General features: G+C 62.5%; 1 protein-coding gene across 6 annotated transcripts; it reads right to left on the reverse strand.

Annotated features, from left to right (window-relative positions):
• ZNF787 (zinc finger protein 787) lies at positions 899–24,632 on the reverse strand. 6 transcript variants are annotated; one of them, XM_021095110.1, is made up of 4 exons: positions 24,208–24,632; positions 11,956–12,044; positions 2,953–3,253; positions 1,332–2,652 (listed from the first exon to the last, which is right to left on the reverse strand). In XM_021095110.1, the coding sequence occupies exons 3-4, from the start codon at positions 3,050–3,052 to the stop codon at positions 1,583–1,585; spliced, it is 1,170 nt and encodes a 389-aa protein (XP_020950769.1). In that variant the 5' UTR covers positions 3,053–3,253; positions 11,956–12,044; positions 24,208–24,632; the 3' UTR covers positions 1,332–1,582. The 6 variants fall into 6 exon arrangements, with proteins under 6 accessions (XP_020950771.1, XP_020950769.1, XP_020950770.1 ...); XM_021095111.1 differs by lacking the exon at positions 24,208–24,632 and adding an exon at positions 23,674–23,950; XM_021095112.1 differs by lacking the exon at positions 2,953–3,253 and having other exon boundaries at positions 899–2,652; positions 24,208–24,621.

Here is a 25,011-nt window from a genome sequence, read left to right on the forward strand (position 1 = left end):
GGGCCCTTCCTCCCTCAGGACATCCGCCTGCAGCCTCCCAAGATCCTAGGAACATAGTCCCCAGGACTCCAGCGGTGGGTCCCCAGACACTGGAGGTGGCAGCAGAGAGCCCCAACCTGAGGACTGACCTGCAGGTAGTCCTCGCCTCCCAGGACTGCTCCAAGGACTCCAGAGACGAGGTCCACCTGGCCCTTAGCGCAGAGTCCAGAAAATGGCAAGCGCCAGAAAACACCTCCCATGCCCTTGTTCCCACCCCCACCCACGCCCACCCAGCCCCCCAGCAAGCTCGCCTGTCAGATGGTGGAATCCGTCTTCCTTCTCTGCGGTACACTGGGAATCAGCAGCAGGCCAGGCACATTTCCAGCCTCCTCTGCAGTGAGATGTGACGCCCCCACTGTGGGATTTGAGCAGGGGGGGAGACTGATGCAGTTTCCAGGCCCAGTCTTCCAAGCGGTGGGATGCAGGAAGGGGCTGCAGGGGCTGGTGGGGGACACAGATGAAAGCTGGAAGGTGAGCTGCCTACCAGCAGGTGGGGACCCGCCTGTGTACCTCCAGCTTCCTCGCCTCGCTGCCCACTGTGGGATTCCTTTTAAAAAGTGCAGTGGGAGGGCCTTCTCTGAACAACCGCCCCAGGTCCTCGCAAGCCTGTCCATACGCCAGCCTGGACACACGGTGGCCACTCTGCTAGGGCCCAGCCCACTGCCAGCGACCTGGCCGGGCCACCCTTCCAGGACAACACCCAGTTTGACCAGGCAGCTGCTCAGCCGGCTGCTTCTCTCCAGACACCTGGCCCGTGGCCGGTCCCCCACCCCGAGCAGCAACTGCCCGGTGGGGAGCGCCCCGTTTATTTACCCTCCAGCCCTTCTCCCTCCGGAACTCAAGAACCACGCACAGCAGGGACAATTGGATAGTGCCATTTATTGCCCCCGCACCCCTCCTTCAACCGCGCCCAGAGCAGGGAAGAGACCGGACCCCATTCTCTGAGGGGTACGCTCGGGACATGGACTAGTTCCGCTCCTGCACGCCTCTGCGGCTCCGGGTCCAGGAGGGGAGGAAGGGCTGGGGCCAGGGAAAGGATGGCACCCGCAGGGGAGAAGAGAAAATAATAGGTGGGCGGGGCCGGGGAAGGTACGATTCAAAGAAAATTCTACAAGGAAAAAGGACCCCTCTTCCCTCCCTCTCTGGGGCCCCTCTGGTAGAAGGGGTCAGATTGCTCGCCATCCTCGCAACACCCCCAGTCGGTGGGGGAAGAGAAAGGGGAAAAAGGTCTTTCGCTCATGGTTTTGTCGCCTCTTGGTCTCTCTAGTTCTCACACAGCGTCCTAATTCGGGTTCGGCCGAGAACCTACGAACGGCAGGCCAGGCCGGAGGGCCGGGCGCGGGGAGGGGCCGGGCGGCGAGGGGGTGTCCTCGGCGCCCCGCCCCAGGCCTGCTGCACCTCTGAGAACGCAAGGGCCGCGGGAGGGGAGACGGGCGCGCCGCCGGTCCGCGGCTGCCCTCTGTCCGCTTCTCCCCGGGTCTCTGGGTCCTGCGCCATCGTCCCCGCCACGCCCGAGGGGCCCTGCCCCCCCGGGCCCCCGCCCCTACCGGCCCTCCCCGCCGCGGCACTCGCTGCACCGCCCGCCGGCCGCCTCGTCGTCGTCCTCCTTGTCCTCCCCGCCCGCCCGGTAGTAGCTCTGTCCGCAGCGGCTGCAGACCGAGGGCGCGCCCACGGCGTGGACCTTCTTGTGTCTCCGCAGCGCCGCGCCCTGCACGAAGCCCTCGCCGCACTCCACGCAGATGTGCGCGGGCTCCTCGGCCCCCGCCGCCCCGAGCCCGTCCCCGTGCTGGGCGCGCTGGTGGGCCAGGAGCCCGGCCCCGTGCCCGAAGCCCTTCCCGCACTCCACGCACACGTACGGCTTGGGGGCCGGGGCGCGCCGCGAGCGGGGTCCCGGCGCCTTGGCCCCCGTGCCCGCCATGGCTGCGGCCGCCGCGGCCCCCTCGCCCGGCGCGCCCACCACGATGATGCCCTCGCCGTCGCCCACCGGAATGGCGATCTCGCCGTCCGCCGCCGCCGCCTCCTCCGGGGCCTTGGCCCGGCGCACGCTGGCCGCCAGCACCTTGGCCGCCACGCCGGGCCCCGACAGCTCCGGGTGCAGCCGCAGGTGGCGCGCCAGGCTCTTGGGCTGGCTGAAGCCGCGGCCGCAGCGCGGGCACACGAAGGGCTTGAGGCCGCTGTGCGAGCGCCGGTGCTTGGCTAGGCTTTTGCTCTGCGTGAAGCTGCGGCCGCAGTCGGGGCAGGCGTAAGGCTTCTCGCCCGTGTGGATGCGCTGGTGCTGCATGAGGTTGGAGCTCCAGCTGAAACGCTTGCCGCACTCGGAGCAGGCGTAGGGCTTCTCGCCCGTGTGGATGCGCCGGTGCTGCACCAGGTGAGAGCTCTGCGAGAAGGTCTTGCCGCAGTCGCTGCAGGCGTTGGGCCGCTCGCCCGTGTGCGTGCGCTGGTGCCGCGTCAGCTTGGACCAGTGGCTGAAGCTCTTGCCGCACTCGTTGCAGATGTAGGGGGCGGGCGGCCGGGGCCGGGGCGGGGGGCCGGCCGGGGGCGCCGACTGGGGCGGGGACAGCTTGGTCGGGGGCCAGCTGGGGACGTCGTCGTCATCCATGATGAGGATGTCCACTGGAAGGCAAGAGCGGGAGAGGAGGCGAGTCAGAGGCGCCACGTGCGAGCGCGGCCTGGGGGCTCTTCCAGCTGCTACGGTGCATGGCCCCCGGAACCCGCTCTCCTCCGCGCACCCTCTCAGGCTGCCCTGTTAACCGGACGGTGGCAGCACTGACCTCGCAGGGCGGGCGGGCCGCGCCACGCAGAGCTCTGCCCAGAGCTGGCCCTCAATAGAGGGCCCATTAGTGCCTTTTCCCCTCCTGTTTCCCTCCGAGCATCGACCCCGCCCTGGCATTTTACGAAGCATTAACTACCCACCCCTTAGGTCTTCTCCCTCCTTCATGGCTGTTTCCCCCACATCTAGAGCGATGCGCGGGTCGTCCTGGGGATTCCAAAAATGTGTTAAAGGAATCGCCATGAAGGAGGGTGAGGGATGGAGGTCCAGGGAAGGCTCTTAGCAAGGAATGCTTCTTGAAGCCCAAAGCGCCAGGCTGGGGGCAGGGACAGCGCGGCGGGGCGGTGTGCACCTTGGCCCAGGGACAACAGGTTGCAGCACCTTGTAGGTGTACAAGCCTGTAACTGATGGTGTCACATTTGGGCTCTCGGAAGCCGATCCTGGCTGCAGGTGAAGAGAGAAGAGGAAGGGGGAACAGGACTGGTTAAAGGGGTCACCGAAGTCTACACACACACACACACACACACACACACACACACACACACACACACCCATTAACTGGGAGCGCAGTCCCCAAATACCGCAGCCCCTATTACAGACATCCTCACCCTGGTCCCTGGTTTTGTGGGTCCTGTATGCCCAGTGCGGACAGTAAAGGAACGTGGGGCTTTGGTCCTGGCTTCTGCAAACAGAGGACACCACCGGGGACAACGCCGGCCCTCTGCCCAACCAAAAAAACCCTCCAATACATTTGCACTGTGCCTGGCCTGAGCAGTCTCCCAGGCGAAATGAGGGCCTGCCTCCTCCCCAGCTTGCCCAGCTCTATGAGACTGGGCAGGAACTACACAATGGGGTCAGGGCAGGGCCCTAGGCCTGGGCGCGCGCCTGGGCTCCGGCCCCGCCCCCTGGGGCAGGTCCCACCCACCGGCCTCCGCGCCCCACCTCTGGGGCACAACCCCGCCCACCAGCCTCAGGTCCCACCCCAGGCCGCCAGCACGGCCCCGCCCTTCTTCTCCGGCCCCGCCCCCAGGAGCTCCCCTCAGGTTTCTTTCAAAGGTGAATCAGGATTTCAACTCGGTTTTGCCACTCCCTCTCACCAGCCTGCAAGCCCACAAGGACAGCGGTCGGATCCCTGTGTCCCAGCACCAGGCCGGGAACAAAGTGTTCGAACATGGCCCTGAGATAACGCTGGCACGCACATACGCAAGGGCTGCGATGTGCTGAGCCAGGCCCTATGCACTCGAGAAGCATCACTGCAGCTCAGTCCCGCAACGCAGGCTCCCCGGAACTCGGGTCTTTAGTCTGGGTCCCCAGGCGGCCAGCCTGAGCTCCTGCATCGCTGAATGACAATGTCCCCAGCCCTAGGCACCGCCACCGACGCGTCCCCCGCCCCGGGGGTTCTCAGCACCGAAACTTTGAGAACCGCTACACCACCGCGAGGAGTTCCGGAACAGGGCCTGTATCGGGACAGGTACAGAGCGGAGGAAAAAAAAAAATTCAGGTAGGGGTGGGGGCCACTTCTCAAGAGATGTGTCAGCACAAATCAAGACATGGACTCCTAGGGCACTAGGTGGAGAGAGTCGAGAATAAAAAACGAACTGGGAGTTCCCGTCGTGGTGCAGTGGTTAACGAATCCGACTAGGAACCATGAGGCTGCGGGTTCGATCCCTGCCCTTGCTCAGTGGGTTAACGATCCGGCGTTGCCGTGAGCTGTGGTGTAGTTCGCAGACGCGGCTCGGATCCCGCATTGCTGTGGCTCTGGCATAGGCCAGCGGCTACAGCTCCGATTCGACCCCTAGCCTAGGAACCTCCATATGCCGCGGGAGTGGCCCAAGAAATAGCTAAAAAGACAAAAAAAAAACTGGAACTGGAAGGCCATCTGAGCAGGGCGTCCGGGCAGCAGGGTGGGGCGGGCAGGAGGCTTGCTCTTCTTGGGAAATGAGCCCTCCCTCTTGACTCATTCTAAGTACTCTGCACTCCTTTGATTAAAATAAACCTTTTGTTGTAAAAGCTGTCAAGAGGGGAAGTTTAACAATACACCGTGTGAGTCAGCCGTGAGGAAAATTCACAATTAGGACCACAGGACTGAACACATCGCACCCGAACCTGTCAAACGCCTGTGACTACATCAGGTGCGCTGGAAGGGGGCAGGGGGCCAACCTCCTGGAGCCGCTGGTGACTGCACTAGATGTACAACTGGCAAAGCAGGGGCGAGAGGCAGGGCGCCTGGCCAGAACCGGGAGAGGCAGCCCGAGGCGCCCGCGGGTAGAGGCACGGCAGCAAGCAGGGCTGAGGAGGGTGCAGAGGGCGCGGGCTTCCACTGCAGCCTTAGGCTAAGTGACTGCGGTGTTCCGTCTACACGTGGACTATTCCAGCAAGGGTTAAACTGTTGGCTGGAAGGTCCGGTCACTCTGGGGGGCAGATCCTCTACCTGCGGGGTCCTGGTTCCTCCTCCAGTACACCTGGTGTACCAGGCGGCTCTCTGGGTCTGCAGAACCCCGCTCCCCGCCACACCCCAGGTCAGGTAGTCAGCTGCTTCCCTCGGGCTCGCATTTCTCACGGGGCAATGTTGCTGGCTCACAGCGTCATCTTTAAAAGGATTCAAGAATTCCCGGAAAAAAAGACCACAGTGACCAACACAAAGGGTTCAGTCAATAAAAATAACCAAAGTTATTTGATGGCTGCAACGGCACCCTCGAGGGAGGAGAAGGGGTGTCCCAGGCAGCAGGTGCTGAAATCCCACTGTCCTTCACCAAAGGGCTCAGCTCAGGCCCTGCAGGCGCTGGCTCCCAGCTCTGGGCCCTAGGCGGATTCTGCCACCCATGCAGCTTCCCGCCCGCCCTATGGCAGATCCCCTTGGTGGACCTTCTGGGGAAGGGTGGGACTTGTGGCTTTATTGGATGTTAACTTTTTTCCTTGTTATGGTAAAACACAGGACATTCAGAGGGCCCGCACACATGCAGAGCTGACCGCAAGACAGTAAGACAGATGCAGGGCTAGACACAGGTCTTGGCCACCCACTGGGAGCCCCTCCGAGCCCGGTCCAAAGCTCACCCACCAACCCTCAGCCTGACCTGGGCCCTCACCATCCCCTGCGTCTCCTCCAGAATCTGTCATCCCAAGTAGGCATCCCCAGATACTACGCAGTTTGGTCCACTACTTGGTTTGTTTTTTGTCCTTTTAGGGCCACACCTGAGGTATATGGAGGTTCCCAGGCTAGGGGACCAACTGGAGCTGCAGCCGCTGGCCTGCATCACAGCCACAGCAACGCCAGATCTGAGCCGCATCTGCACCCTACACCGAAGCTCACGGCAATGCTGGATCCTCAGCCCACCGAGCAAGGCCAGGGATCGAACCTGCGTCCTCATGGACGCTCGTCAGATCCGTTTCCGCTGAGCCATGATGGGAACTCCTACTTTGCTCTTTTAATACACAGGTACCCCAGTCTCTTGCTCTTCCTTACAATTTTCCTTTGGAAGAACTGAGCCAGAGGGACTCTTGCTGACTGCACCTGACTGTCAGCAGCCAGCCAGCCCCTGCAGTCATTCTGTTCCTTACTGAGCATACCTGCTGACCTAGTGCTTCTCTCTCTCTCTGTTTTTTTTTTGTTGTTGTTGTTTGTTTGTTTGTTTTGACACAAGCGAGATCCAAGGCACAGCATGGCTCCTTAACTGCACCAAGAAACTCCTGTTTCTCTTTTGGTGATGTCAACAGCCAAGCCACTGACCCTTGCATCTACTGATTCATTGCGTGGTGCAAAACGGGGCTGTTCTGTGGTTTCTTCTGCGTGGAGCAGCTGGAATAGCTCTTAGAGACTCTCCCTCATCACTGGCTGGTTTACCCAGGGGTGACGCTCCTGTGGGCACGGCAGGATAAACCTCGCTTCCCCTCATCTGCCCAGTTTTCAAGGTTATGGACTGGTGCCCCATCATCCTTCAAGGTATCCGAGCAGGCTTTCCTTCTTAACGCCACAATGAGTTCATGGCTTTAAACGGATCTGGTGGGTACCATCCACTGCCATCATCCTCCTGCCTGCAGGTGCAAAGCCCCCAGTGGGCCCCGCGGGCTCTGGCTGGGACCCAGGTGGCCTCCGACAGCTTCTCCCCAGTCCAGCCTAATGAGGTGCCCAGACTCATCCACACTCCCAGCCCCAGACCTGCCGGCGGCCGTTTCTCCAAGGGGCTCTCATTTCTTTTGGTGAGAAACAATTTCAAAACCAAAACGTGGAAAAGGTCATTGCTCTGGTTTTTGGATTTTTTTTTTTTTTTTTTTTTTGGTCTTTTTAGGGCCGCACCCGAGGCATATGGAGGTTCCCAGCCTAGGGGTCTAATCAGAGCTGTAGCTGCCGGCCTACACCACAGCCACAGCAATGCGGGATCTGAGCCACATCTGTGACCTACACTGCAGTTCATGGCAACGGCAGATCCCTAACCCACTGATCGAGGCCAGGGATCAAACCCACAACCTCATGCCTAGGCGGATTCGTTAACCACTGCATCACAACGGGAACTCATTTTTTTGTTTTGTTTTAATTAAATTCCTATGAGCTCTGATACTCCCCCTATGAATCCCGCCCAGCCGGTTATCATTCAGTCTCTTCTGTGACAGTGGAATCTCCCTTCTCAGGAGGGGGTGCTTTCTCATCCACTGACCCCCACATCATGGAGCTCCCACACAACCATTCTAACGCCACCACTGCCAAGTCCGACTGCTCAGAAAGCAGGTGCACTTAGCTCTGCTCGTGCCACCCCGTTCCCCTCACTGATGTCACAACCAGACCCCAGGAGGCCTGATCCCGCTCCTCACCATCCGTGTCTTGCCATCGTGGCTGCCCGAGGCGCCCTTGCCCCCATACTCGGGGGAGGGCCCACGGGAAGGCTATTTGCCCAGGTCCTGCTGGCGAACAAGTTCATCTGTACCCTTCGCACGTGGGGGTCAGTCTTCCTGCCTGAGCTCCTGGGCTCACCTCCTCCCGGGAGAATCAACATGACTGCATTTTCTGCCGGCGATCCCACCTACTTTGCCTTCCCTGCTTTGTGCTGAGATGCCCTGAAGGATTTCCTTCCTCCTTTAAAGCCCAGTGACTTGATCGGAATATGTCTTGTCCCTCCGAAGTGATGCTTGCGGATTTGGGATTTGCCCCTCCAATAACCGACTTTTACATTCCAGGAACGTTTTCTCAACCTGCAGTTTCTACCATTTATTCTCTTCTTTATTTTGGATTTCTTCCTCAAGGGGTTTTCTTTACTTCAGCACTTTTTTTTTTTAACTCTGCCTTAATCTGTATTTGTTTTTTTGTTTTTTTTAAATGTTCCTCCTTTTAACTTCTGTTTTTTCTTAAGGAATAATGTGGGGGTTTGGGGGCTTTTGTTTTGGGAGGGTTGGGTTCCCAGGCTAGGGGTTGAATCAGAGCTGAAGATGCCGGTCTACACCACAGCCTCAGCAACGCGGGATCCGAGCCGCGTCTGCAACCTACACCCCAGCTCACGGCAATGCCAGATCCTTAACCCACTGAGCGAGGCCAGGAATCAAACCCATGTTCCCACGGATAGCAGTCGGGTTCACTAATCGCTGAGCGAGGCCAGGAATCAAACCCATGTTCCCACGGATAGCAGTCGGGTTCACTAATCGCTGAGCCACAACGGGAACTCCTAACGTGTTATTTTTATTCAGCCCTCAGCTCCTTCTACTTCATTTTGAAATGAATTTGTCTGTACTTCTAATTCTCTGTTGAGTCCTGCCCCCTGGTCTGAGCTGTCGCGCCCAGGTCACTCTGAACAAGCCTGACCTGTCTGGGGGGCATCTCTGACCATCCTCCCTGCCTGTGAAGACCCTACCATGCCCCTTTTCTTTTTATCCTAATAGTTTTGTGGGGCGGGGGTGGGGGGGAAGAAGGACAGAATTCCGTATTTTTCTGTTTCAATCATTGGGGGATTTTGTTCTTCCTTTTTTAAGGCCAAACCTGCGGCACATGGAGGTTCCCAGGCTAGGGGTCACATCAGAGCTGCAGCTACCAGCCTACAGCACAACCACAGCAACGTCAGACCCGAGCCGCATCTGCGGCCTACACCACAGCTCACGGCAACACCAGATCCTTAACCCACAGAGCGAGGCCAGGGATCGAGCCTGCAACCTCATGGTTCCTAGTCGGATTTGTTTCTGCTGCACCACGACGGGAACTCCCACTGTCAGATTCTTAACCCTCAGAGCCACAATGGGAACACGTGATCATTTCTGTATGGAAGTTTCCCTGAACTTCTAAGAGGCTAAGCTCTGGGCGGTTTCTGGCTTCTCAGAGCTCCCTCTTCCTAGTGTGTGACTTGCTCTCCCAGGGTTCCCGGCTCTGCAGCCGCCTGCATTTTTATGTGGCCTTTTTCTGTGCCCCCCGTTGGTCAAGAACAAGGATCCCACTCATTTTGAATCCCCTCCCGGCAGGCTCTGCTCTTCATGGGTCCCGCCCGCAGGGCGCTGTACCTAAGTGGTGGCAGGAAGCCATGGGCTCCTGGCAGCTGTGGCACCCGCTCCCGCTCTGCACAGAACACCTCCGAATCCAGCTGCTGGCTCAGTGTGACCACCCCCAGGTCCTCCGGCGAACACCCGAGGGCCATCTGTGCGTCCCCCCTCCTGCCCGTGCCAACACCACAGTGGCTGGGCTGCTGGTGTCCCCACCCAGCAGAATTTTGGCGTCTCCCACCTAAGGGGTGCTATCTGTGCGGCCAGGGGATGTGGATTTTGCCGTATGCAATGGCTGTTTTTAGGGGGCAGCAGGGGGAGGTCAGCGGAGATACCAGGCCGCTGTCATCCCAGCTCAGATGGGGCACTTCAGGTGAATCCACCCTGCGGGGCTACTCTCAAGATGTGCGAGGCGGGCTCAGCGGCGGGAGGCTCGAACCCTGCGCCTCGTGGGTCAGCCAAGCTGAAGACCTTCTCACCTCAGGATCGGGATGTCTTTTTTAAGTTTTTCATTCGCTTTCTGGACCGCCCCTCATTCTGAACACTGTGTAGCTGAGGCCCCAAGCCGTGCCCGGACGGCTCTCCCACCTGCACCCCTGCCTGCTCACCCTGGGAACCCTGAAAAGAAGGCGCCTCCAAGCAGAGGGTCGGGGTCAATCCTCCCAGGAGGCAGCGCCACACAGACTCTGGCTGAGGCCTGCAGGCAGTCTGGGCCCCCGGGCCCCCTGCACTGGCTCCTGCCTGCCTCACCGCACAGCACCCTTTGACCAACACCCTGGCCTTGCAGGGTGTGAGAACTCCACGAGGCCCCGCCCAGGATGGCTGGCAGCGAGCTGGGGGCACACAGAAGTGCTCACAGCCCTGCCCCCCCAGCCCCTCGTCCTCCCCGACAAGCCAGAGGGAAACAGCGCACGGGAGCTGCAGCCAGAACAAGCCCACTGCCCCCACAGCGGCCGGCAGGTCTCAGGGCAGGGGCCGGGCACCGTCCCATCACAGGCAGCTCCCCATATGGGCGGGACCCAAAAGGGCAGGCCCAGGACAACAGAAGCATCCAGGCCACATAGCTCATGGGCTAAGAGAAAGGGTGTCTCACAATGTAGGGGGCACCAGGGCAGGGAAGGGCTGGAACAGAGTCCCAACAGGTTCTGGTGGGCGAGGAGCGGGGGGGACAGCGGGCTGGACAAAGGCGACATGAGAACCCACTTGTGCTTTTTCGAGGCTTCCTAAGAAGACTGAATTGATGGATGGCTCATAAAAATTGAAACCACCTCACTCAAAGGCAGAGAGAGGAGCCGGGACCCGCTGGGCAGGAGAGGGCACCAAGGAGCCATGTCCTGTCAGGCGAGATGAGCGTTTTGCAACTGTTGGAGAATTTATGGCAGAAATGATATCGTGTCTGGGATTTTTTTTAATACTCCAGGGAAAAAAATGGGGCACAGGCAGGAAAGACGACAAAGTGCTGCCCACTGCCAAGGCCGGGCAGCGGGAAGGGCCATCCCTGCATCACTGACCTTTGAAATGCCCCAAGGGAAGCCCCCTCAAACTGGCCTGAGAAAGCTGAAAGCCAGGGGCCGGAGGCCGGGGCAGGCCAGGGGGTGGGGGTGGGCTGACGTGGGGAAGGGGGGCCACGGGAGCCCCCGCTGCAGAGAGGAGGGCCTGCGCCCCTCGGGCCCTGCGCCCTCCGCAAAGCATCAGCCCTGAAGTCTGCTTCCTCCTCTGCAACCACCCTTCACCCTCACTCTGCGGACCCTGAACGTGGGTCACAGAAGGGACGAGGGCTTTTAAAACCTACCCCCCATGACCCTTCTTGGACGGACGGCTTGGGACGCTGGCACCAGGGCTGCAAACCCAGGGCCTTTCCATAAATAAAATTCTATCGGCACACGGCTGCACCCACTCGTTTCCATGCTGCCTGTGGCCGCTCTCCAGCTGCGAGGGCACAAGGCCTGCCCAGCCGCAAACGCTTCCCCTCTGGCCCTGGATGGCTAGAAAGGTTGGCTGAGCCCGTGCCAGGACGCACAAAGACATGATGCCCACAGGAAGACGCATCGACAGCAGCGTAAGAAAGTCCACACTTTATTTCTCAGGCGCCCTGCGTGAAAGCCCCTGGAGACGGGGACACAGCTTCAAGAGAGGGCAGGGGTCAGCGGGGACTCAGGGGTTGGGGGGGCTCGGCAAACAATGCCTAGTCCCTAAGGGCTCAGGGCTGAGTCTCGTTCAGCCCAAACAACGCTTTATTAAATAACACATGCTGTCAATACTTAAAAGGTGAAAGATAAAACCCCAGAGAGATAAAGTCCCATAGAAGGCAGTTCTCCCCCCACAATCGGCCCCAGCCCTCCTCTGCGCTGCTGCCACTCCCCATATACCACAGGCTGTCCCTAGCCCTTACGTCCTGGTCCCCCTGGCATGTGGGTCTGCCACCCTGATCTAGTGTCTCCTGCCTGGGAGACACTGGGCAGTGCATCCAGGACACTGGGGGGCAGAGGCCAGTCCATGAGGGTGGGGAGGACGCAGCCCCCAGGCTCCAGGGACACGGGGAGGGACCCGGAGGCACCACAGCGCAGGAGGCGGCCTGGCTGAGCCCAGGAGGATGGGGGTCCCGGGGCCACGGAGGGGAAGGGGACCAAGGAAGCCGGGGCCCAGGAGCAGGCCCGGGGTCGGCAGGGAGGAACCACCCAAGGCCACCTCACCTGGGTTCTCGTGACTGGCCATCTGCTGGTCCTCAGAGTCCAGTGGCCCCGGAGACCAGGCCTCTTCCCGCAGCTCCATGTCCGGGTCCCTGTTAGAAGGGGATGAGACAGAGGACAGAGTTTACAGGACACTGGCTGGATGGTGGGCCGGGGTGGGGGTGGGGGGTGCTCTGTGGCCTCCGATCAGCCCGAGAGCTCAGAGTGCCCGGCTCGGGCCCAGGAGGCAGGAGGCATGGAGCTGGGTGCCTGGGGGACGAGGGAGAGATCTCTTCTCCCCACTGCACCAGGGGCCAACCCAAGGCCACACACAACCTGGGCAAGGAGGACCGCACAGACTGCGGCCACCCAGCCGGGGCTCGCATCCCAGCTCTGCCCTGCGTCCTGGACTCTGCAAGAGGTGGAGAGCCTGGGCAGGCACTCAGCCCCGGGGGCTCTGCTTTCGCCACAACCTGGGGCTAGGCGCACCGAGGGCTCGCCTCCCTCCGGGCCCTATCCTCGGTGTGACGTCGCAAGCAGGCCGGTTTCCCGACAACTGACTGGGACCTGAAGGGGGCCCTGGTGGCTCTTCTGGTGTTCAGGTCCGAGCCAAGGCCCGTCTGTCTGAATGCACGCAGCTCAGGGGACCTCTCAGCCCACGGTTCTTGCATCCCCCTTTCCACATGGGGGACTGGCCGCTGGGAACAGGGCCACCAGGCCCAAGCACCACACGGCCCAGGCACAAGCCTGGCCATTTCCCCTGAATCCCCGCTGTCCTGGCACTGACGAGAGCCCACTGCGCCGGCGGGGGTGCAGACCTGCCTGCACAGTTGAGGACTGAACACTAGCGGCCGTGCCCACTCAGAGGCCTCCGGGCACCATGTGGGGACACAAAGGCAGGCCGTCTGCCCAGAACCACCCGGTGAGAGCCTGACACGCCAGCCTGGCCCTCAGCGCTCTCACTCGCCCCGTCCTGAAGGCCGGGAAGCGCACAGTCACTAGAGAGGCCGGCGGGGAAGATGGACCGAGGCCCCTGCCGGAGGCGGCCCCGCGCGACCCTGCACCCAGGCTCTGTGGGACTGCCACCCGCCGTCAGGGCAGAGAGAGAGGGCGGCCCCGAGGAGCAGGGAAGGGACGCAGAGCCCGCGCTCCCACCCGCCCTGCCATCCTGACGCTGGCGGAACCACGACAAGACCCTCATGAGGCAAAATCCAAGGGCAAGACAAGCCAGGACGAGACCGGCCGCCTCTGAGGCCCGTACCCCCCGGACCCCAGCAGGGACAGGACAACAAGAAAGGGGACACTGAGCAAGGGGGTGGGAAGGTGGGGGGCCTGAACCAGCAGCTCCTGGGAAGGGCAAGTGGGCAGAGGTGAGGCTGGCAGGGGGTGGACAGGCTCTGGTCCAAGGCTCAGGGCCCTGGGGGCACGTACAGAAGTGAGCACATTGAGTGGGGAGCAGACAGGGGGGGTCCTGGGAGCCGGGAGGAGAGCACCCGGAGGCTTCCCTGGGCCGGTTCTCATGACCAGACCTCCCGCCAGCCTCCGCCGCCCCCTCTACAACCAACGGGAGCAGCGTCACTGCCCTGGCAGGTGACAGGACCCACCTGCAGAGACACCTAGCCAAGGCCCAGGCCGTGTCTGAGCCAGATGAGAAGGTACGTGCCACAGGCTGGCTGGGGGCTCAATCCAGTCCTGCTCTCCCCGCCCCCCACAGGAGGGCACCAGCCCCTGCCTGCGGGACGGTCCCTGCCAGCCCAGGAGGCAGACAGCAGACAAACACAGGAAAGACAGGTGACTTCTGACAAGGAAAGTGCCAAGACACACATGGAAGAGGACAGCTCCCCTGGGGGGTCTGAGGGGCATCTCCCAGGAGGACAGGCCGTGGGAGCAGGCCTGAGTGAGGAGCGGAGGGAGAGGGAGGGCTGAGAGGCAGGGCCCTGAGGGCCAGGCAGGGGCTGGGGAACCAGCCGACGTGCGGACATGCAGGCTCTCCTCCAGGCAGGCACCGTTACAACACCTGTTCTACAGGTGTGGAAACTGGGACGCACGGTCCCAGAGGGGCCAGATCCTGGGGTCCCTTGCAGGAACAGCACTAGCAGTGCCAGCTCAGGAACCTGGCAGCTCAGTCCTCAGGACGTGGGAGGGCGCTGCCCAGCCTCCTCTGCCGACCCACAACACTGACACTCTGCTGAGACCCGTGGGTGCCCCGCAGCAGCATCGGGTGCAGCCAGGTGCTGTGAAGAGGTGGTGGTGGGTGGTGCCCGGACAGACAGGCCTGAACAGAACAGCCGCTCGAGGGACAGAAGGCAGTGACCCAAACTCTGAGACTCGCCCCCCGACTCTGACCGCTCCACCCTCTCAGACAACTGCAGGAAGCAGTAAGAGCCACACAGGAAGGACAGGCTGGCCCTCGGACCCACCGAGCCCCTACCCCAGGGGCCCGGAGCTAGGTGACATGGAGGTCTGGGTGATGCCGCTGCCAAGCCCACCGCCCCTACCCAGGGAAGCCCACTTCAGAAGCTAATCTGCGGGGAAAACCCAAACCTCGGAAAATGCTTCATACAGGGGAAAAAAAGTGCAGCACAGCAAGATTCAGCTAGAGCAGGGGAAGAACCGGAAAGCACTCGCCAGCCGCGGTGGGAGAAAGTGTGAGAAGTGAATCACAGCCCACGTGGCAGCGGGTCCAGGCGCTGTCACGGCCACAGAAACAGTGGCGCCCCCACCAATAACAGAAAGAGACATCTTTTTTTTTTTCCCCGATTTTTAGGGCCGCACCTGTGGCATATGGAGGATCCCAGGCTAGGGGTCCAATCGGAGCTGCCACTGCCGGCCTACACCACAGCCACAGCAACGCCAGATCCAAGTCGCATCTGCGACGTACACCACGGCTCATGGCAGTGCTGGATCCTTAACCCACTCAGTGAGGCCAGGGATCGAACGTGCGTCCTCGTGGACACGAGTTGGGCTCGTTACTGCTGAGCCACAAGGACGCCAGGAAGCGCCATCGTGACGTTTTCTTTTCCTTCGCGTCAACGTCCCAACTCTTCTCCACCCGCAGGTGCTGCTGTGGGTGAGAAGGGGACGAGACTAAAAGCTGGGTGTTTTCCTGATGATCACAAGGACTGTGCAGCACAATGGGGAAGCCAGTGGCGCTCGAGGGTGCAGCCCTGGGCGGGCCCTCGGATTACAGGTGAGCATGAAAACCACGCGCGTGCGGGACGGGCGTGCAGACCAGGGCGGCGGCTGCACGAGAGCCTGGCTGGTCCCGCCTGAGAGCCAGGCTACCACGTGACACCAGGATCCCACTTCCAGGCATTCGCCCAGGAGACACGAGCGGACAGGCGAGACAAGGGGGACATCCCAGCCGTGCCGGGCATAGCAGGGGACAACCGCCGGCCCCGAGGCCACTCAGAGCGGCTCCACCGCCAGGACGCACCCAGGCAGAGCTAAGGGGCAGCCAGGCGGCAGCGGGCTGGGAGGGACGGCTTGTGGGCACGGGGCCGTGTGGGGCTGATGACGATGCCCTGGAAGCACAGACCGGTAACGGAGGCACAACGTGGTGAGTGTGTTAAAGTTCACTCGACTACACAAGACACGACACTGCACCTTACGGTATGTGCGCTCTCTCTCAGGTAAAACGGAAACAGACCTAAAAACTTGTTCTGGGCCTTCGGATTCCAACCCTGCCAACATCAGAAATACCCAAGAGAATGAAAAGGAAGCGTCACCAAGGGCTGAGGGGGCCGAGGAGGCGGGAAGGAGGCTGCTTGGAGCCTTCGGTGTCGAAACTCGTTTGCCAGGCGGTTATCACGTGCTTCCACTGGAACAATCCGCCTGCAAGCCAACAAACAGGGACTTCCCAGGCCGATGTCCACCTCAGGCCAGCTTCCTGCAGGGAGAAGGCCTGAGCCGGCCTCCTCCCACCCTCTCCTGCCCATCCTCCCCCCAGGGAACCTGCAGGCTCTAGGGGGAGGGGATGGAGGACAGGGAGGGTCAGGCGGCCAGACTTCCACGCCCGCATAGGTGCTTACAGAGCACCGGGAGCACGCTGCCCAGAAGAAGGCATTGAGGGAACCAACACGGGGGCTTCCAGGGTGGGAAGAGCACGGAGGGGAAGGGAGGGGAGAGGGGAGGGAAGGGCAGGTCTCAGTCCGGGACCTCCGCCCAGGCTGCTCTGCACACAGATCACAGTTCAATGCTCTCTGACCCCCCTTCCCCAGGAGGCGGGAGGCCAAGCGCCCTCCCTGCACCAGGAGGAAGGATCAGCACAGGGGTCTGTGACAGGCCCCGTCCTTCGTCTCCCAGGCCCCCGGTACCCCCGCAGGGCCACCCTAGCATGGTCACACGGCTGGGTCCGGGATTTTCCTGCGGAGGGCCCCCCACGCTCGAGAAAATACAATTCACATGCTTTTCTCCCGCTAATCCACCTTCATCCAGCTGGAAGCTCTCAGGGGGCAGAGGAAGATCCTAGCTCCCCCAGGGGCGGCGGGAAAAGGCCTCTCGGTGGGACCGGCAAGACCGGGAGGGAAGAAGGTGAGGGAAGGCCACACCGAGACCCTCCTGTAAACTGTCCTCCAAGAGAGAGGTACCGCCATGCCTACGCTCAGGTTGGCATTGATGGCTGGGAACCAACACATGCCCTCGAGGTTGCTCTTGGCTTGGGGGGCCTAGGACGCTTACTCTCCAAGGGGTAACACAGTCTGCCCCGGGATGCACAGGGGCTCTAGGACTTGGCAAAGCCCCCCGGGCCACAGGGACACCCAGGAAAGGCCTGAAGGTGGGAACGGAGAAGTGGGCCTGAGGGAGGCCGAGCGGGACTAGCCGGGGGAGGAAGGGCCCTGCGGGGCCGCAGCAGGGCCGCCAACGGGGAGGCCATCCTGAGGTTATCGCTCACTCCATCTCTGGGCCCCTATTCTGCGCCTGAAGTCTGCTGGGAGGGGGGAGCCGGCTGAGGGTCTGCAGCCTTGGTGCCTGGCGAAGCCTGGGCAGGAGCTGGTCTGCACTTCCTGGGTCCCCGCACTAGGGGGGCTGGACAGGAAACACCAGGACGGGTCAAGAGCCCTCAGAAGCCCTCAGAAGGACAAGCTTTTTCCGTGCTTGCGGCACAAGAGGCTCACCTCTTCATTTTGCACTGCACTCCCCAAAATTACGGAGCCAGCCCTGGCAAGAGATGAGGTATGAGAGGCCGCAGGGCTGGGGCAGGGGCCACAGAGGCCCAGCCAGGGGTCCAAACACGGCAGGAAACCCCGAGTAGGCAGAACTTTACGGAGGCTTTAGAAAGACATGTCTTCTCAAGTTGAATTTTGAGGGGTCAGGGGGCTCTCCCACTAGAGCTGCCAGTCAGGGGCTGCCTGGCACGACACACACGTGGGACCTGGGGACAGCTGGGGACAGTCCACTCTGCATTTCGGTGTTGGGCCTGAGCAGAGGGAGTTTCCACCACCTACCAGGGAGATTTAAAACCAGCCCCGGTGAGAACACAGCTGGCACCTTGAAGGTGCTGCCATGGCTCCGGGCTCACAGGCCAGGCCCTGGTGCAGGCCCTGCTCCACTCTGGGGTCCTGCACGCAGCTCAGCCTCTCTGGCCTCGGCTGGTACTGCTGGAACCGCGTGAGGATCGGGCAGCGCACGTGAGGGACCCATGCGATCCCTGTGAGGAGCCACGGGCACACCCAGGCCCCCTCTCTCCCACCCACCCAAGCACTCATCAGCTGCTGAGGCCTCCAGTCCTGTCCTGGGGACTCAGGGCCCTAGCGCAGGATCTCAGGGGGGCGGGGGAAGCTGCAGCCCCCTCCCCAGCTCTCAGGACCCAGCTGCCCTCTGGAGAAGGGGCAATGCCCGCAGCAGCCTGACTGGAATCTGAGGCCCTCCGAGGCCGAGGGCAGCGGTTCTGCCCTCCCTCCTCCCTCGGCCTCCCACCCATCTCCCCCGCAGCCCCCAGGGGGCCTGTCGCAGCCCTGTCCTCACCCTGCTGCCCCCCACTACGCAGAGATGAAGGCCCACCCCGGCCAGGCCCTTGAGCAATCCAATTAGCGCCCCGAGCTGACGGCCCCCCGCTGCGGCTGCTGCTATTAACCGGGAGACAAATTATTGTTATTATTGTTGTTATTGGATCCACCCACCTCCTCTGGAAGCCTGCCCACCAATTACCCCGCTCTTTCTTCTGCTGCCAATCGCACCTCCTCCCCCCCAACCAGCTCTGTGCCCTGGCTCCCTGGTTTCTCGCTGCAGGAAACACCTGCCCCCTTGTCCCGCTGGCTGTCCCACTGGCCCTCGGTGGGCCCCTTCTCCTCCTCTCTCGACCCCGGACCCCCAGGCCCTCCCCCGAGGGCCCGCTCCCATCTCCTCTCCCTGGCCGCCCTCACCTCTCGCCTCTGACTGCTTTCCCTCCGCTGTCAGAGCTGAGCTGTGACCGTCACCTCTCCCCTGATCCCCCAACCACCACCCGTCAACCCCTGGGCACCAAGTCCAGGGGCTACGTCTCAGCCTCACCCTGACCCCAGGGACAGCAACTAGCACCGCTGTGCTGCCCCTCCCTTTCCGGAGCTCCTGGGCCTCCCTCTCCCCCTCCTCCCCGCCCTGTCCCTCCTCCCCACCCCTCCCAACCCCCACCTCTGGGGGCCTGCACTCCGGCCCAGGACCCTCCAAAGGCTGCTCCCCGCACCACAGGCCAACTCCTTTCAAGTTCCTCAGTTCAAACAAGCCAACTCAAAACAGGCAAAGGGTCAGAAAAGACGTCTCACCAGACATCACACAAGGAGCTGAGAGGCACAGGACAAGATGCTCGGCATCATCGGCCATCAGGGGAATGGCCACCAAACCACAGCGAGACCCCATGGCACACCCGTCAGGGCAGAGGCAAGAAAAACGGCAGACTCGAGTGCTGGCGAGGACGTGGATGAATCAGAACCCCGGTACACGGCTGCCAAGACGGCGAAAGGGGGCAGCTGCCGTGGAAAAGAGCTGAGCAGCTCCTCCAAAGGTTAAAGCTAGAAGTACCGTATGAGCTGCAACTCCGCTTCTGGCCCCGTACCCAAGGGAACTGAAAACACATCCACACAAAAATTTATACCCACAGGTTCACAGAAACATAAACGACAACAGCCAAAAACTGGAGCTCATCACCTGAAGAGCAGACGTGCAGACGTGCAAACGTGCTCCCCCGCGGCTGGAGTATTACTCAGCCCTGCAAAGAAGGCAGCGACCATGCGGATGGAAGGCAGACGGAGGTCACGTGCCGTGGGAGTCCAATCACACGAAGAGCCCAGGACAGACAAACCCAGAGACAGAACACAGACCAGTGGGGCCCAGAGCTCCATGCAGGGGTGGGTACACACCTCTGGGGGATGACGAGCAAGCCCCAGAATCAATGTGGTGACAGCTGCACGTCCTCGAGAACACGTGAGCCACCGATGAACGGCAGGCTTTGAGGGAGCAGGTCGGACAAGATAGGAGTCATACCTCAACAAAGCTATTTTTTTAAGGCAGCTCCGTTCGCATCACCCCTTGCCTAAACCACCGGGCACAGGTGCCCAATGCGCTTAGTCCACAATCCAGACTCCTCCCCAGACCCCGAGTCCCCTCTGGCCTCTGGCAAACTCACTTCCTCCTCCAGCCCCTCCCAGTCCTCCACCTGCCTTCTCACCTTTCAGGGCCTGCTCCAATGTCACCTCCCTGGCCCGACAAGCCGCGCCCCACATCCCAGCATCCACCACCTGGGATGGGCCTCATTTCCTCCCAGGGGTCTGTGTCCTTTCCTGTGTACACCAGCTCCCTGCAGACAAGCCGGGTGGCTCCACGGGGCAGCCTCGGACCCCCAGGCCCCTCCCCTCCTCAGCAGCCCCCCTACCCAGCTCCTACCCCACTTCCCTTTCCTCTGGGCCTCCTCACCCCTCACTCCAGGACCCTCCTTCCCCTGGGCCACCCAGGCCCCCAGCTGGGCCTGCAGGGCCCTCCCCGCGTCGGACCTGGGGGGATGTCTCTGCGACGCCATCGGGATCCTGTGCCTCCTTTGCGGGTACGGCGGGGTTGCTTGGGACAACTTTCCAAGGACTGGATGCGCAGGTGTTTTCTTCTTGCCTGGGGTCAGCCGGGTAGGCGGCTCTTCCCTTGCAGGATCCCCAAGGCTGCCGGGACAGGGCTGAGCAAGGCCCCTCCTGCCTCTGTCTCCCTCCCTCTTCTCTGCTTAGGCCCCCCTCAAGGAAAGTCTATTTCACTGCTCTATCTTCCCGATGGCCCCCTCGGGGTCCCCACGCTCTCAGGCTGGGCACCAACCACCCCTGCTTCCCATCCTCTGAAGTCCCCCCTCCCCAGGGGCCCAGCAGGGGCCAGGCTCACCAGGAAAAAGAGTGAGCTCAGGACAGACACCCACAGCCCCAGTCGCGACTCCCCATCCAAAGAGAGAACTTCCACAACCCCTGGAACCCGGACCTGCAGGTGGGCCTGCCGCCACCGCCCCACACTGGCCACCTGCCACCAGCCAGCACTTCTAGATATTCAGAAACGTTTGTGACCATTTTTGAATGTTGCAGAGTGACTAAAAATTGTTTAAACAAACAAAAACACTCTTCAGGACAGGGAAAAAAAAAAAAAAAGAGTTGCACCTACTGGTGGGCACAGACTCTCCCGCCCTGGCATCTGCACAGCGGTGCCTTCCACCTGGCTCACCTGCTGCCTGCAGCCCCACTGCCAAAGCCCAGGAAAACGGCACCTCCCTCCCCAAGGAAGCCCTCCCGGGTTTTCACCTCACCTCAGCTCAGCAAATGAGACCAACTCACAGTCCAGCACAGCCTACACATCACAGACTAGGCACAGGGGGTAGCAGGTCCGTAATCCCGATCCCCCAGCCCCCCTGGACGGGGAGGGCTGGCTGCCAGGTCAGAATCGGTCCCTCTGCCACCCCCCCCCCCGCCCCCCACACAGCCTGGGCAGGTGCTCACCCAGGCCTCCTCATCTCTGAAGGCCCGACCTCAAGAATCAATGAGGTAAATGCAACGAGCTCAGTGAGGAGCCAGGCGCCTAGTACTGCCTAGTAATCGCTGCCCAAGACCTGAAGCCGCGTTGAGACAAGTGCAGTGGCTCAGCCAACGTCACAAAGCAGAAGTGCCAAGACCAGATGGGTGGGCAGACTCCCAGGCATGTCCTCCCTCCCACGGAGGACGCGGGTACCTGCTCCCTCTGTTTCCACTGTCACAGGACCTCCCCGGCTCACTCGCCCCTGTGGCCTCCCCGACACCCCACCAGACTCCCCCACACCCCACCCCACCCGGCAGGCAGGGTCGAGCTCCCAGCAGACCGCGCCCACAGAGCCCCAGGATCCTTGGCTTTCTGACCTGCCCGACTCTGAGCTTCGAGGCTGGGGCCACGTCTGCTGCATCTCCGTGAGGCCAGCCACACAGGACTCCCCACTCGGCGTGAGAGCAGCCAGTGTTCTGTGCACCCAAAGGCCAGGCAGACAGAGCTGGGGAAACCCCACCAAGGCGGGTTCAGGACTCTGGGCCTAGGCAGCCGGCCGGGGGGAGCAGCCCCGGGCCCTCCCCACCCCTGGCTACCAGAGCGGGACAACCCCAACTCCCACACCAGCCTCATGAGTCAGGGAGGACTCCCGACACCTGGATCTCAGCACTCGCCACCCATGTCCCCGCCACTTGGGAAAGTGACACCTGAAATGAGAGGCTGGGCCTCAGAGTTCCCTGAGCCAGCCCCCCACATATATAAATCTTCGCAACAGCATGCCCCACTGGAGGCAGGGCCCAGAGTCCCCCACCTAAGAGACCTTCAAAACAGCCTGTCTCCCCGAGGCCCAAAGAAATGAGTCCACAGAGGTGAGAGCACCACGGTAAAGGCCCGGGGTCTGGAATCACACAGGTCCGAGCTCCTGAGCTGCTGTGGGGCCTCGGGCTCCGACCCACCCCCTAGGACGGGGGTGACCACCTCCACGCCAGAGCATCCAAGGGCTTAGGACAGTGAGTACCAGGCACAGGGCCAGACGCCTGCCAAGTGCTCAGCAAGAGGGTCAGATCTGCAGTGTGTCTCCACCAGGAGGCCAGGGCCACCGCTGACTCCCAGGGGCAGTGCCTGGCACGTGCCCTGGCAGGCAGGCAGGAGACCTCAGGCAGCACCAAAGGACGAACAGTGGGGTCTAGGGGGCTGGGAGCCACGTCTGAGCACCGGTGCCCATCAGTGACCACCAAACAGCAGGGGACAGCCAGGCAGTTGCTAGAGGCCATGAACTGCCTGCCCAGCGCTCCCCTGAGTCCCAGGGTCCTCTTGGCCAAGTCCCTTCTGTCCTTCAAGACTCCCCTGACATCCTTCCTGGCCAGAAGGCACACCCTCCGGGCCCCAGGCTCCCAGGGCTGTCCTGGCAAACATCCCCTGGGGGCCTTCCGAGCACATCTCTCTGGGCTGCTCCAGGACAAGAAGCGCGGCCCAGCAGAGCTTCAGGAAACCTGGGCCAAGTGATACTTTCCCACCTCACAGCAGAGCACCTCGCCAGGCCCGGCCGTGTGCGGCGGCCTTGATGGACTGGCCTTATCCAGGGGATGGTCGGCTGTGCGCTCCACCTTGGGGGACTGAGGAGGAAAAAGAGCCTGGGAAAGGGGAAGTGGCAGGTCCAAGGTCACGCGGCTGGAAGAGACGGAGCCCAGGAAGGCCCAGAAGCCTTTCTGCACACTTAACACCCTTTCCTGAGATCTGCTCTGGCTCCGTTCCTACCAAGGTCAATACTATTATTACCAACCCTGCTCTATTTGAGCAGAAACTGAGAAGTTACTAGTCCTATGAAGTCACAAAGGGGATGAAATGGTGGAGCTGGGAGTGGAACCCAGGTCTGTCTGACCCCAGAGCTCTGAACTAACACACTGCAGGCCGCTCCTGGGTCCAGCACCACGATAAACCCTTCCTGTTCTCCAGCTCTGGGCAGGGGTTAGATCTGGAAGGCTTCCAGAAGGAAAAGGGCTAAGACGGCTAACACAGGAGGAAGCTGATCTGAATGTTCTCTGGGGCTGAGGCAGGACCAGAAGGACCGCAGCAGAGGCAGGTAGGTGAACGCCAGCTGCCTTTAACCCAAGAGGCTTACAGTCTTACAGAGGAGATAAGCCCGGATCAAGAGCAACTGCCTCCCTCGGGGGAGGCCCAACCCAACACCCAGTGGGATCCTCAGGACAGCCCAACGCAGGACCCGGCACCAAGAACCACATGGAAAACACAAACCAACTCAGTCCCTTCCTAAAACGCTGACTGCCTCTCTGGACTGGCTGGCAGGAGTGTCTTCCCTGGCTCCCTCGACCACCTGGATGGGCACGGGAAAGGGGAGGGGCACGGATGCCTCCAGGAGCCTCAGGGCCCGCCCCCTCCGGACTCTTGTTCTTCTCCTCGTCCGTGGTGCCCAGCACTGGGCCGGAACTAGAAGAGCCTCTGTCCACACTCGCCGTGGCTCACTTTTCCGTCTGATCACGCTATCCCCAGCTTGCCTGGCCCCGTGGGCCCGAGAGGCACTCATCTCTACAAACTGGGGCGTCCCCCTTTGTGGCCAAGACTGGGGCGGGGGTACGGGAGCGCGGTTCGACGCCCAAGAGGCTCTGAGGTGGCCATCGGGCCCGGCCACCTTCCTCGCCCTGCCTCGCGGGACACGCGGTGCCTGACCTTGGCCCAGCCACTTCCCCTCCGCCGCACGCGCTTCCTGCCGCCCCCGCGCTGGGGCGAATGAATGAGCCTCCCACCGGCCGGAACGCCCGTAATTACCGGCCGGATCAAAGGCCGCACGCAGCCCGCCCCGGGCGGCAACGGGACCAGACTCCTTTGAAAAGGGGAAGGAGTGGGGGCAAGCGGGGGGCCAAGACAAGCCCGTCCTGGGGCTGCCGTTTCCGGTCAGGCCGGCTGAGCCCGCGAGGCCCCCTCCCCCACCGGGGCCTCAACTTCCCCCGGGAGTCGCCACCACTTCCGGCCACGACCGGCCGGGGAGGCTGGGGGGACGCGGCGGCCCCGCCCCCCGAGCCCCTGGCGCAGCGCGCGCTCCGGCCCGGGCGCGCTCCCCAGGCGCACCCCCCTTCCCGCGCCCGCGCGCTCCCCGAAGCCCCTCCCGGCGCCCCCGCCCCGCCCCGCGTCAGCGGCCGCGCGCCCACTCACGCCCCCCCAGCGGCGCGCACGCGCACTCGCCCGCCCAGTCGCGCTCGCCTCCCGCCTCCCCGCCCGCCCCCCGGCGGCAGCCCGGCGCCCCGAGGCGCGCGCCCACCCAGCCCCGGGCGCACGCCCCCCGCCCTCGCGCCCTCCCCTCACCTCCTCGGTCCCGGGGCCGCCGTGCCGCACTCCTCCTCCTCTCTCCTCCCTTGCGGATGGTGGCAGCGGCGGCAGCGGCGACTCAGACCCTGGGGTCAGGGGGACGGGCGCCCAGGCCGGAAGTGACCTTCCTGGACGCTTCCGCCCGCGCCGCTCCCCCCTCCCCTTCCCCCCCTCCAGCCTCCACCCCGTCCTCGCCGCTCTAGGAGGCGAGCCCGGCGACCCCCTAGCCGCCGCCCCCCCAGCTCTATGGTGCGGAGCGGGCGCCCCAGGGAGCCACTTCCGGACGCGTCTAGGACCCGGGTCCTCCGTCCATGCTCTATGGCGCCGCGCGCTGAGGGGCTTCGGGCCCCGCCCCCTTCCAGGACAGGAGGCGCGGGCTCGGCCCGTTAGGCGGAGACTTCCGGGTGTCTAGGGAGGTGCCCCCCGCCCCCACGCCCGGCTCTCGCGCCTGCGCGGTCGTGTCCCCGCGTCAGCCCCGGGTGGGGAGGTGTCGGGGAGGGTGGCCGCGGAGGCCGCTCGTGCCGCTCCGGATCCTCCCGTCGTCTCTATCATTGTAACCCCTTCCCTGCCGACGCTGTTCGCAGTGGCCGGAGCCCGCGCGCCCGGAGGGGCCCCTCGTCGGCCATCCTGGTCCTTTCCCTACCGGACTGAGCGCTTCAGGCTCCTCGCGATGTCGCGTCCACCGCTTAAGCCCGTTTCCTCCGGTCTAAAGCAACGATAACACATTGTGCGCCTGCAAGGGCTTTGTTAACCTGGTCCCCTTTGCAGATACCTTGGGGAAAGTCACAGACCGAGAATGCG

The sequence above is a fragment of the Sus scrofa genome, chromosome 6 (assembly GCF_000003025.6).
Source record: "Sus scrofa isolate TJ Tabasco breed Duroc chromosome 6, Sscrofa11.1, whole genome shotgun sequence".
Classification (NCBI taxonomy): domain Eukaryota; kingdom Metazoa; phylum Chordata; class Mammalia; order Artiodactyla; family Suidae; genus Sus; species Sus scrofa.

What these genes read in the sequence shown, in the direction of transcription:
- ZNF787 (XM_021095109.1), bottom strand. Translation starts at nt 19,924, where the DNA reads ATGGCGTCGCAGAGACATCCCCCCAG. An exon ending in TCGCAGAGACATCCCCCCAG is followed by an intron (nt 12,045 to 19,898) that starts GTCCGACGCGGG and finishes CCCTTCTAACAG; the next exon opens with GGACCCGGACATGGAGCTGC. An exon ending in GGCCAGTCACGAGAACCCAG is followed by an intron (nt 2,653 to 11,955) that starts GTGAGGTGGCCT and finishes CTTGCCTTCCAG; the next exon opens with TGGACATCCTCATCATGGAT.